Below are 14,014 nucleotides of genomic sequence, written 5' to 3'. Positions count from 1 at the left end.
CCCTTAGGAACTGCCACCACATTATCCACATAGGCTTTCAGGTCATATTCATCCAGCGTGAAGGACATCCTAGCCTTCCATATGACAAGGTTGGAGGCTCTCTCCAACCTATCCTAATCTCTAAGACTAATGGTGACCATCTTTGAATTTGATCGAAAATATCCCTCTTCCTCTGCTTGGTTGCTGAATCTACTATTCACACTCCCCTCTGGAGTGAGAAAAAACTTCCTGTGACAATTGCCAATTGCAATTGGGAAAACCAGATTTCTAGGCTAGAAACCCTCTGAGAGAAATTCTCTCTTTGTGTGCCTTTCTCTTCCACCCGACGTTGATTCTGCTACTGCAAACTATTGGAAAACTCTTCTGTGCACAAACAAGGAATCTGCGCAACGAAAATACTGGACTGCTGCTCCCTCTGCCTGCTGAAATCACTCAATCTGGCAAGTCAAATTTTTCTGCCTACCTGCACTGAAAAATCAAACTGCTCAAGCAACTTTCACTTCCTGGCTTAGGCTCCGCGCAGTCCCCCAAAAACTCATCCTGCTGCTCCCTCTGAACAATGAATTTATGCTTCTGTTTCTGAGCTTCCATGGCTGATCAAAATTGCTCTAATACCATGTGAGAATTTCAACTAATGCAGCAACTGGATATTATTCTTCTAGTTGTAAATTAATTATCAGTTTATTTGCCCATACAAACAACGAATAATTCACAACTGTAATTTTCACCAAATTAAATTCTGCGGAAGGTAAACTGGAAACTGAGAAACTAACACACACAAAATAAATTTGACACAATTATTTTTGGACAAAAGTCCTCAGAAAAACCCAACTTGGGAAAACCAGTGCAGGAACTGAGGGTTTTTATTATTAAGCAGTAGTGAGAAACTCTGAGTACAATAAATATCGCCAAACTGATGAATCTATCCAAGAGGAACACTGCCAAAAATTATCTGAGGAAAATTACTCTCTCTCCGAGCAATCTCGACCCCTGACTGCCACTGAAAATCTAGCCATCCAACCATCTTTTGCTCAACCCTGCGTCACCTGAGTGCAATCCCTTCCACGCTCTACCTGAATAAACTGTTAATCTAGCCGTCTTGCTTGGTGTTGATTGGGAGAATGCTTCGTTGGCCCTCTAAAAAACTTTCCTAGCCTTTGGAACTGAAAATGTCTTCTTCTTTAGCTGGATCAAATTGCCTTGTTGAGGCTCTGCGCAACCTCGTGGAGAAAATCTCGGCCTCCTCTTTCTGATTTTTGAACTAGAAGAAATTCCGCTGGACTCACTGTCTCTACCCTTCTCTGTCTCTGCTTATATTCTTTGTAGCGAACTCTTCTGACAACTACTCTCTAGAAAATCGAATTGCCCAAGGAAATCGATCTCAAGTGTGTGTTCTCCATCTACCCATCGAACTCCTCTTATTATCTCTAGTTGGGACTCCAACAACCAAGATAAACCTTAATCAATGACTGAGATCATATCTAGATTGATCCGTGTGAGTTTCTAGATTATTCACACATTTCTCAATTAATAATGATTATTTAACCCCTTTTCCTAAGTTTAGACTTCAAAAATATTTAAAAATAGTGTAAAAATCTAATTAAGCCACTTTTAAGTGTAATTTCCAGAAACAATTTTTGAGTTATGGAGAACTCTTGTTTTTTAGCCTCTCCACAAAATTTCAAGACTAGAACACCTTCAATGCTACAAAAAATTACAAGAGGAGATCAAAAGTCAATTCCACCAACATTGAGGTACAAAGAGGTCTTTGTGAGCTCGATTAAATGTTAGTTTCGTACCCTCGTACATCACAAAATGTAATAGAAACATTGCAATCCCGCCAATTCCGAAATCCTAAAAGCTGTTAAGTCTGCTGGATTTTGAAAGGGATCTAAAATTTTACTTTCTCCATATGAAATCCAATAAGGTTGGAACCACTCTCAAACACCCTGAGTCAATTAATGGTAATATTAAAAATTTAAGTAAAATGATAAACATGAAAAATAAGGAAAATTTGCAACATTAAACACAACACTATGTTCTTGGCAGGAGCATAATATTGATTATGTAAAGGTGCATGCATGCTCCAATTAGGAGTCTTTCTATATTGGTGGGGTATTCCAACATTTGCATTTGCTTAATTTATTGGTGGGGTGTTCCAACATTTGCATTTGCTTAATTTAGCACCATCGGCTGTTTACAATTTTCTAGAATTAAGCTGGTTTCTAGGAGACAAGCGTAATTTACAAATTACATATCCTATGCACCATCCTCATTAGGCGGGGTGAACCTCTTTAGGATTGGTATAGAGATAGAGCAATTTTTACCTTCTCCACTAGTCCTCTCAGTGTGTAAAAGAAAAAAGGGAATGTGTTATTCAATCTAGTTTGAATGAGCTATTGTACTATTTTCTTTTCTTAGTTCATAAGAAAAAATAGATTTATTTTTTCAGTGCTGCAGATTCTCTTATTTGCATTTTCATAGTTCATGTGTGTGTAGATCTAGCATATAGATCAATTGTATTGTGAATTTTCAATCTTATTGCTTTCTAGGTTTTAGATTGTAGTTCTATGTACTGAAATTTAACAAAACAATAATTAGACAAGTATCCAAGTATGAGCAAGAAAGTTGTCAGAACTGTAATGCTCATGTTGTATACTCATTTTTGTATACTCATTTATACTAACTACATGTGGGTACAAAATTGGTGAAAAAAGAACAAGTTTGACCACATCTCCATAAAATACAGTAAAGTAAGTGAACCATCATTATTTACAAAATACAAATATATTAGAATACAACGGAAATAGTACAACACTACGCTAAGTCTCATCATTGACATACATGGTTATAACCACCTCTAATTTCTTTTTAACGTCAATCAGCACACAATTTGAGTAGCTTCATTAGCAATGGAGGGGTATGGCAATAGACTCGTAGCCCCTACGGCTCTACCTAGAGATCGCTGCTAGTTCTTTCTTTGTTAAGCTTATTCCCTCGATTTGTAAGTAGGACTTTTGTAGGAGTAATTTAATCAATTCCAACTTTACAACTAATCATTAATTGAGCTAGTTAACATTAATTTTGAATTAGTGCATTCTGACGCTATGAAATATATTAGACGTTTATGATGCATAAGACACTTCCATCCAAATAGTTGAGAGGGGACGGTATATGATAAGATTGTACAATGTAGTAGCATATGCATCTTAATCCTATTTCTTTTTCCACTCATGCGAAATACACACCAAAAGGACAAATCAATTTTTAAAATATTTGAATTGCAAGGAGGAAAATTAATAAGTCCAAATCAATCATTTTATACATATCATGGAAGTCATTCGAGCAATAAGAAAGACTCACCTCTTACATATCCCAATTTGAATCCACGATCTTGCCATCTATTAAAGGATCTTTTCCTATTAGTTGGATAGGTGCATCAAGTTTAGGAGGACTCTGCATCACAAGGCAATTTGGAAAAATATTATTTTTTAAAACTCTATTAAGCAAACGAAGGGAAAGACGAATGGAAAGTATTCAACCTCTTAGAACAAACAGAATGGGATTTTTTCTACTTTTGGATATTTGTCATTTTATAGAATAAAGCTTGTATTTAGTGAAAATAACAGTTTGTATTCAAATACAAAGTGTAACATAAAACAAGGACTATATAGTAGCTAGTATCGGTGTTTTAGTTTAAATGTAATTTAATTAAAGAAAAAAATATCAAAGACAAAAATTTCATCACAAAAATAACATAACTAATAAAATATTTTATCGTACCGAATATTAAGAAATATGATTAACTAATATTGTTTATATGAACATACATATATTTATGTGTGTATTTTATTTTTATTAATATATATAATTGTTTATAATTAAATCTATTAAAATATGTTTTTAAGATAATAATAAGTCATTTTAAATTGAAAACACTGTGAAAAAATTATAATTCATGAAAATAGTAATAATAGAAAAAACAAAAAGTTAAATTAAACTAAAAACAAAAAATTAGCAAGTATTATGAATGGAAGTTACTAAACAACCCATAATAAGACCACAACCAATCACCTTACAAATAAATAAATTTAAATAATAATAAAAAATAACAAAAATTGAATTCGTAATGTTAAACTATGCATAAGTGTCATAATTTTTTGGTCAAAGACAAACTAATACCCAATCAAAGGCAAAATTGAATGCATTATACCATGCCTGAGACAGGTATAATAATGCAAATAAACTACTCCAAGGCATATAAATGTGAAGTTAAGAAGTGAAATAATTTCACATTTTTAATGCCCTTTTCTTTAAATATTTGTTTTTTTCCATCAAATGGTTACTAAGCATCTCACAAATTTGGGAGTGCTTTTTGGAATCAATGTTTCCCTATTTGGTTGTCCGAATGGTGCTTGCAAAATCTTCAATCTGAAGTGACGTTCATAATCAGAGATTTCAAGTACCCTTTACTATTAACTTAACAGTTCTTGGGTAAAGAACCAGTAAACAGTGCTTGTGAAAATTCTTTAGACTAGCAATGTTTATTATGTATTTTCCAATGTTGCCCAGTTTAATCATCTTGAAAAATTATAAGGATTATTTTTGTGGTCGAAATTTGGGGGAGAACATTCATTACATGTGGTTCCTTGGCATATCTATGCTTTACCCAAACATGAGCCCATTTTAGGCTCGATTGATATCTGTCTTTAGGGAGGCATTGTGTTTCCTAAATGCTTTGTATGGTGTGCTTTTGGAGAGAAAGCATGGAAAACATTTTCTCATGGGTATAATAAGGTCACAGTGAAGGGGTGTTTCTCATTAGTAGTGTCATTTCTTCGTTGAATGATTTTTGCATCAAGGGTTCTTCTATTTTATGATGAATTAAGAAGTGTAAAACAAATGATCCATGCACTCACTTGGCATTGAAATGGTTTTAGAGGAGGTTTTAATCCTTCTTCCCATTTGATGTAGTTTTCCACATACCATTGGGGTACTTTTGCACATGAGATTGGTTCAATGCACTTATACCAATGGGCTATCTAGGTCAGTGTTTTAAAACCAGTTCAGTTTGACTGAGAACTAGTCAAATTGGTCGAGTTGATAGGTGATTGAGTCAAATTGGCCTTCAACTTGGTTTGGGGCCGGTTTGGTTCCAAATTTGCCTGAATTAGTTGAGTTTGTTCCAGAGTAATCGAGTCACCTCCAGACCCCACTGCATGGACCCAACGACAATTTTACTTTTAAACAAAAAGTAGGAAAAACCCTCCCTAAACCCTAGAATCTTACTATAAACACTCCCTGTTGTTATCAAGCAGGAAGGTGGTGGGGAAAAGGTTGGTAATTTGCTCGTCCTGAGAGCGTCTGTTGGGGGTAGTATCTATCATGTTTGGGGCAATTAGAATGACTATTTATCAACTCTGCAAAAACTCAGTTGAGATCTTGGTATATGGAGCAATTGGGAGGGGTCTCATGGAGGGACAAGCAATTATGTGAAGTTGGTTTATGTTGTTGGCACATTGGATTGGGTTCAAAATTCGTTCTGGAAATTCAAGCCCCGAAATAAGGTATGGTTCTGTTGTCTTATCCTTTGGTGTGTCCATTATGTGCTTGGAGGGCTAGGTCGTAAGGTGCATTTCTAGAAGTGTCGGTCTTTGGGTGATATTTCTGTTAGGTTCATTTCTCTGTGTCAGTTATGGGTTATGTGGGGTTTGTTACTTTGTTGGAGGGCTGACGGGCTCAACCAGAGAGAATTGTGCTAGGACATTCTCTTGACAAGCCAAGCGAGCCCTTCAACCCTTGGTGGTGTGGTTTGCATGCACTTCTTGGTGGAGGATGTGGGAATCACTAATTTTGTTAACCTAGTCTTGAGCTCATTTGAGCCAGTCTCAAGATTTGTTATCAACCCTTTGTATCAACTTAGAGGTTTTGTGCATGATATTTCTCTTTGGGGTAGTACTGGTAGCTATGGTGAGGGAGTTAAATGCCCGAGGCTCTTGGTTTTATACTATACCCTTGGGTCTCATACAACCTCCTGGTTGGCTAGTGTTAACAAGTTTGGCCATAGTGAGGCTCCCCTGGGACTTTATCAAAGGTGCTAAGAGGCAGTTGTGGAATTTGGTTTGTTATCTAGTGGTTGGAACCGTCGCCTGTGTTAAAGTTTTAATGGCACTAGGGTGGTTGAATCGTTTACAGGGAACGTAGTTAGTTGGAAGGATGTTGTTTTTAGCTCTGAAGTTGACCAGTTTCCCATGTTGCGCTAATGTGGAAGAGTGAGAAGGGGTCCGAGCGAAAGGGGGCAACATGGAGGGAACGAGAAACATGACCTTGGCCAGGGATAGGCTGTGGACCCTGTTCTTGCTCTTCCACCTAGCACCATATGGCATCCCCTTCCCTTGGATGGTGTCTGCAGTGCATTGCGATATGTCATTATTAATCTAGACCAACTCAAGTGTGCCCAACATGATGATCGCAACACAATTATAAGCTTCATGAATAATCTCTAGAGAAACCAATGACAAATGCATGATTGATTGGCTAGCTTGATGAGGGGTCAAAGGTGCATTCAAGAGAAGTTGGATTGGCCAGATGGCAGATTGACCCATATGGAGAAGCACATCCATTGCGACTTCAGGCCTTCTCCTTCAATTGGCTCGAGATCAGACCATCCAACTCCAGTGAAAGGAAACCCAAAGAGAGTAATTAAAAGGATATGCCGATAGAAAATATATCCTCCTTTGTATACTTGATTATAGTTGTAAGGTAAACAAAAGGAATTGTTGAATTTTATTTCCAATCTGAATCACAAATCCCTCTCCATCCCTATGCGATTTGTCCTCTCAATGTCTATCCTTAGTGCACTTCCTCTTTATTATAAATTGTATTTTAACGTCATCGAGCCAGGACTTAAAAAGCAATAAGATTAAATTGAAAATGAATCCTAAACCAAAAAGAATATCAAAAATGAAAAAGAATCTAGGATATGTGAATATATAAGTAAAATCAAAATAGATTTATTTTCTTTAGATTAATAAATAAATAAAATAAAATATTAATTAGCAATTGCTTCTAAAGGTACATTGAAGGAATGCAATATTTGGAAAATTATCTCATCATGAACAGAGCCCACCACTATTAAATGCATATGCTTAAGATCTGCCAAAATCTCGAACGCAAAGATTGTTAATAGTTTCTCTAAATATAGCTAAATTACTTCTTGATAAGAATACATAGCTAAAGTTATACATGTGTAAATACATGGATTCAAATATTTTTATTAATAATTTTTAAATCTTTATTTCATAAATTATATATAACAATGAATTTATAACAAGCCCAACATTTACTATATAGATACAAACATCACATGGTGGAACCTCAAGGGCTCCAAGTCTAGTATATGAAATTTCAATATAAAGTGATGGTGGAATTCAAGCCAACTAATTTTTTTTCCCATAATTATGTAAAACTATATTTTGCAACCTATTTCCACTTTCAACCAAATTCTTTTATAAAAATTGTGTAAAACTGATTTTTTCAGCCAATTTTGCATAGATTTCCACTTCCAACCAAATTCCATAATCAAAATCTATAAGCAACTTAGATCTATCTTAACTCCGGATCTACCAAGCCTATGAACAAATCTCTTAAGATGCAAACCTCTTTTAAAGTGGACAAAGATTTGATTTCTCTAGGGGCATGGTAAATTTGGAGTTAATATAGATCTATGTTGGTTTAAAACATGAGATGGATGGATGAAGATGAATTAATGACATTTGGTTCAAGTGAATTAATGAAGTCATTGTTTAAAACATTACATAGATGGATGCATGGGCATAAAATAATTAATGAGTTGGTTATTTAATACATTGGATAGATGATGGTTAAAAATCAATAAATTATTTTACAATATTTTTAAAATAAATTTAAATTTTGTAATAAATAAATTATAAGTAAATTAATAAAGTAATTATTTTGAATAATTAAATAGATGAAGATGTATTAATAAATTGGCTATTTAATACTTTAAATGAATAGATAAAAATCCATAATTTATTTTATAGTATATTTTATATTATTTAATTTTTTTAAATTAATAAATATTCAAGATTAAAATATAACATATTATTTTGTTATTAAAAAATGTATTCTATTATAAAAATATATTCATATTATAAGCAGAAAGAAGTGGGGCAAGAGATTTAACTGACGTCTAATTTTTCTTATTACGAATCTATGAAATACATTCAATTTGATGTGTGAATTATTAGTATCTTTATGAGAAACTTTCCTGAAACGTTTAATAAACCTATGTTGCTTGCCTAACCTATGTTGCTTGCCTTAATCATTCACAATAGAGATGGTGGTGGCTCCCAACGTGGAAAGCAATTCTTGATGTGACTAAAGAAGAACCATATGGTTCTGCACATTTACAAAGTAGTTGTGGAAGGTATTCAGAGTCACTGGATCAAGTGACGTTAACGTATTCATGTTTCCACTCTACGGGCACGTGCTTTGCAAAGGTAGACAGATAGGAAGAATTCAATGTCGGATCCGGACTATCTCTCTCGCTGAAATATTAGTTTACTACTAGATCTGAGAAAAACTAAATTGATACAACATAAAAAAATCCGAACCATACTGGACACACTGTAGTTCTAACTCTGTAGTTTACCATAGATTTTTCTAATAAAAATGAAGAGTAACTCCGTTAGTTAACCAGGATCTTGACTGTTGTTTATGACACGAGTTTGCGTAGCTGTTTCCCCTCCAACTTAGATCGAAACCTAAGGATCACTAGTGATAATATTATGATGATGCTGTTGGCGAAAACACTTGGAGGCGAAGAAACAACTACATAGTCCAAACACACGAATTGGTTACACGGTCAAGAAACGACAACACACTTCATTCCATGACGTTAAGGCGAAGAAACATCGATGTCAAAAATCAAAATCAAATCGCTGTTGTGGTAAAAAATCCTTCGAGGAAGGAAGACGAAAACAAAACTTTACCTACAACCCAACATAACTTTTCAGATTGCCACGTGGTAAAATTATATTAGTCAGACGAGGACGAAAATCAAAAGATCTTATTGGTCGAATCTGCTCAGCCAAATCCATAATAGGAATACTTTCGATATAAAAATATATGCTTTTATTAATATTTAAAAAAATAAAAATTAAAAAGATGTATATTTGTGAGAAGATTTTTCCGCTTAAATTATATTAGAATGCTTTTGTCGATAAGTTTCGAACCAATGAGTGTGGTTTTGAATCAGATCCTGGCTGCATGATAAATAGATAGAGCAGAACATTCAACGGTGAAATTTGACCGGGCAACGGCTATATTTACCTGGGCAATCAAACGGCTATATTTGACAGGAAAATAACTAATTGGACTGGATCAAGAGATAAGGAAAGGAAAACAAAATTAGTTAAATAATAAGTGAGTTGGTTATATGCCTATTTAAATAAGGTAATGTGAATATATGAACTAATTTATATAAAGGTTATATAAATAAATACTAAGTTAGTTGATTTAGGAATTAGTTTAATAACTATTCTATATAAATCAAAATGAATCAAAATTACTGATATTAAACTTATATAAAAGTTATATAGATAAAGTTATTTAATTAATTGTTATGTAACTTAGATATAAGTTAGTTAATATTAAATCCATATGTAATTAATAGTTAATTAAACTTTAGTTTAATATAAGGTAACCAATTTAATTAATATGAATCAAAATTAAATTTATAAAATTTTTATATAATTAGATATTTGATGTTATTTTAGAATTATATAATTAAGTATCTAGTTAATTAATTGTAAGTTAGCTTTAATTTTATATAATTTAAAATGGGTTAATGTTAAATAAACATAGTTAATATTTTATAACAACTAACTATTGTTAAACCTGTTATTAGATCTCATTAATAAAACTATCAAAGTCAACATAAACTATAAACTATAAACTATCTAGATATTATAATAGGAATAATTCATTAAATTGATAACTTATTAAGATAGTTGAATAATGGACCTAGGATATGAGGCACAATTTCCCACACTTAACCAACCAAAGAGGATAAAGAAAAAAAGTTTGTTTTAAATTTGTTAGGTAATCTTAAGCAACTTTCATTAATATTTATAAAAGGTTAACAAACAAAAATGTTTTAAATATCAAAATCTAAAACTTAAAAAATAAGGATGATAAAAAAGGAAACGCTGATGATAGAAGGGGGAATATAGGAAGGCTCCATAGAGAAGAATGCCACAAGGAGCAGTGAGGGGGAAATGGCTAGAAAGAGAGGGCAGAGATCTAGCAACTGCTAATTTTCCAGCTGTCATCTCTATTGATATTGCTTGGCCTTTTTCCAATCTCAATTGCTTCCCTAAACTTCTAGTGGTGACACTGAGAAGCCCTAGCGATAACACTTGCCTCCCCAATACTTCTATTAATATTTAAAAAAATATGTTTTATCAATACTCACAAAAATTAAAATTAAAACACATTTATAATAATTTATTAATTAAAAATCCAAAAATTAATATCATAAAATTTCCAAAATTAGAAGAATTATAAATCATATAAAATATAAGATTTCAAAATTGTACGAAACAAAAATAAAAATATAAAAAAAATCTCATTCAAATAATTTGTGAAAGAATATAGACGAATATCTATCGCAGAATAAACTAGTACAAGTATAGCATATCGACGAAAGATATAAGAAATTTACGCAAGGAGACCCACATGTATTTTTAGATTACTTGTTTGATATTGTATTGAGAATTTCGTAGGTATAAGATCATGGAATGCCGTAACATATATTATAATGAATTTTTATAATTACTACATATTAAGTTATATGTGTTATATAATTATTATATTAAATGTGGTTGATATAGGTTGATCGATGTTATTTTCATATGTTGATTGATGTATAAAAGTAAAAAATATTGTTGATTGGTGTATGTCAAGTACGTTAGTAAATGTAGTTGTGCTAGTTATAGTTGACGTGTGTGGGTTGGATTCACTAATTAAAATTGATGAGGTTGATCAAGGTTGATGAGATTGACCATTGTGGTTGACCATATTTAACCATAGAGACCTTGGGTGACTATGTTCGAACATTTTAACCATGGTTGGCCATTAGGAGTTAATAGAGCATGGAATGTTCTAGGTTGATTATGGTTGACCAAAGATGACCATTCTTGATCATGGTTGATAATGGTTGACCATGGTTGATCATGGTTGGTGACATTCAACCATGGTTGATCATGATTGACCATATTCAACCATGGTTGACAATGGTTGACCATAGTTGACAATGGTGGATGCTTGCATATTCTCATTAACAGTGGTTGACTATGGTTGACCATATTCAACCATGGTTGACCATGGTTGATCATGGTTGACCATAGAAACTTGATTGACCATTATGGTTAACATTATTGAACCATAGAGATCTTGGTTGACCATGTTTGACCATTCTAACCATAGACATTTTGATTGACCATTATGTTTGATCATGGTTAATCATGTTTGATGATGGTCGATCATAATAGATCATGGTTGACCATGTTCGACCATTCTAATCATGTTCATCTTGGTTGACCTTAATTGACCATGGTTGATCTTGGTTGACTATGGTTGACCATGGTTGATCTTAGTTGATCATGGTTGATCATGTTTGACCATGGTTGATCTTGGTTGACCATGTTCGACCATTCTAACTATAGAGATCTTGATTGACCATAGTTGACCATGTTTGACCATTCTAATTATGTTGATCTTGGTTGAAATTAGTTGACCATGGTTGAACTTAGTTGACCATGGTCAACAATGATTGACCATGGTTGATCTTGGTATACCATGTTTAACCATTCTAACCATAGAGATCTTGATTAACCATTATGGTTGACCATGGTTGACGAGGGTTGACAATGGTTGACCATGTTCGACCATTCTAACCATGTTGATCTTGGTTGACCATTGTTGACCATGGTTGATCTGGTTGACCATTCTAACCATGTTGATCTTGAATGACCATCATTGATCATGGTTGGCCATGGTTGACCTTGGGTACTCATGGTTAACGGTTGAGCATGGTTGAACATCTCATGGTTGACTTTGGTTGATCATGGTGCATGGTTGACCATGTTGATCATGGTTGGCCATGGTTGATCCTGGTTGCCCATGGTTGACCATGGTTGACCTTCGTTGACCATGGTTTCTCATGGGTGACCATGATTGACCTTAGTTGACCATGGTTAATCATGGTTGACCTTGGTTGACCATACCAACAAGGTCTCTATGGTCGATCATGGTTGACCATAGAGACCTTGATTGACCATTATGGTTGACTATGTTTGATTATTAATATTAAAAGGTGATTTTGTTTAACCAAAGTTGAAGAGTGTTGACTACTAAACATAGTCAAACATAGTCGAACATATTTATGAGTTAAGGCTTCTGTGATGTGAATAATTTTGATTAAATTATTCTGGATCCATCACACTGAGTATTTTTGAGTCAACGTTTCGAGCTAGCAAGTGTGGCTCATCATTCTCCTGATGATGAGGCACACTTGTTGTCTCGAAACGTCGACTAAAGAATACTTAATGTGATGGATCTATAAGAATTTAATCAAAAGAGTCAAACATAGTCAACAACATTAGTAAATGTGGTTAACTAATTTTCTAAAGTCGCATTGCGATGTTGGATAGATTGCAATGTGATGTAGCATTGTGACAATGTTTGTCACTTTTTGACGTTGGTTAGATTTTTGTATCATTATGATGTTACAATATTAATATTAATATTAATATTATTTTTAGTCAGCTTTATTAATATTAATATTGTTATTAATTTGCATTTTTAAATTTTGATTGTCAATGACTAAGGATGACCTTAAGTGACTAAAGTTGACAATGTTTGATTTTGGTCAACCATGGTTGACTATAATTGAATATGGTTGAGTTATGTTGACTAAGGACGAATACGAGTGAACAAGGTTGAATATTGTTAAATATGGTAAACATAGAGTTGACCAAGTTTTATCATGATCAACTATTTAAACATTGACTATGAAAATTGACTTTGTTTGACTTATTTAATTAATGTGGTTGACTCTGTTTGACTATAAATATTAATCAATGATAATATAGGCGATTATGTTTGATTGAAGTTGAACACTGTTGAGTGTCAAATATAGTCGAACATAGTCAACCACATTAGTAAACCAATGTGTATTAAACCATATTAATATATTATTAAACATTTTTTAACATTGACTAGTGTGAGCATAATTTATCGATGGGTGAACATGGTTTGACTAATTTGACTATGGTTGACCATAGTTTTCTATGATGTATTATGGTTTTTTATATTGATATTGACGTATATCAACCATGATCAACCATTAATGTGGTTGTGCTAGTTAAATCTTGAATTTGTTTTGACTATGAATGACTGGTTAATGATTGTATGACTATGGTTGATCGTGGTTTGACTATGGTTGATCATGGTTTGAGTACGATTTACCATCGTTTGACCATGGTTTGACTATGTTCAATCACAGTTGAATATGATTGACTATAGTTGACAATGGTTTTAATACAGTTTTACTATGGTTGACCATATTTTGACTATAGTTTGTCTATTGTTGACCATGATTTGATTATGGTTATTATTGCAATGATGGTTATTGATGGTTAACCATGGTTTCACTATGATTAACCTTGACCATCGACTATAGGCCTCCATGGTCAACCATGGCCATCCACTATAGTTCAATATAGATCACCTACAGATAGACCATGATGCCCATGGTAAGTATCACTACGGTAGTCATGTCAACTATGATGCCCATGTTGACTATAGTTGACCATGTCAACATTATTTAACATGTGTTAATATATAGATTAATTTATAGTTAAGGCATTATAAATGTGTAGATTAATATATTATTAATATGTCATTAATGTTATATTAAACTCTTATT

At 33.3% G+C, this 14,014-nt stretch overlaps 1 protein-coding gene across 5 annotated transcripts in view; it reads right to left on the bottom strand.

Moving 5' to 3' along the window:
* LOC149155677 (phototropin-2-like) overlaps positions 1-14,014 on the bottom strand; it is a 536,047-nt gene that overhangs the window by 15,593 nt on the left and 506,440 nt on the right. For all 5 annotated transcript variants that reach the window (XM_089445887.1, XM_089445890.1, XM_089445885.1 and 2 more), the window contains one exon: positions 3,364-3,456. In XM_089445887.1, the coding sequence (XP_089302013.1) occupies positions 3,367-3,456 (90 nt within the window). In that variant the 3' untranslated portion in view covers positions 3,364-3,366. The remainder of the gene's footprint in view (positions 1-3,363; positions 3,457-14,014) is intronic.

This window comes from Pinus tabuliformis, chromosome 9, assembly GCF_031772625.1.
Source record: "Pinus tabuliformis cultivar Carrire ecotype Pingquan chromosome 9, CPIR1, whole genome shotgun sequence".
NCBI lineage: Eukaryota > Viridiplantae > Streptophyta > Pinopsida > Pinales > Pinaceae > Pinus > Pinus tabuliformis.
This window is presented reverse-complemented; position numbering and strand designations above follow the sequence as displayed.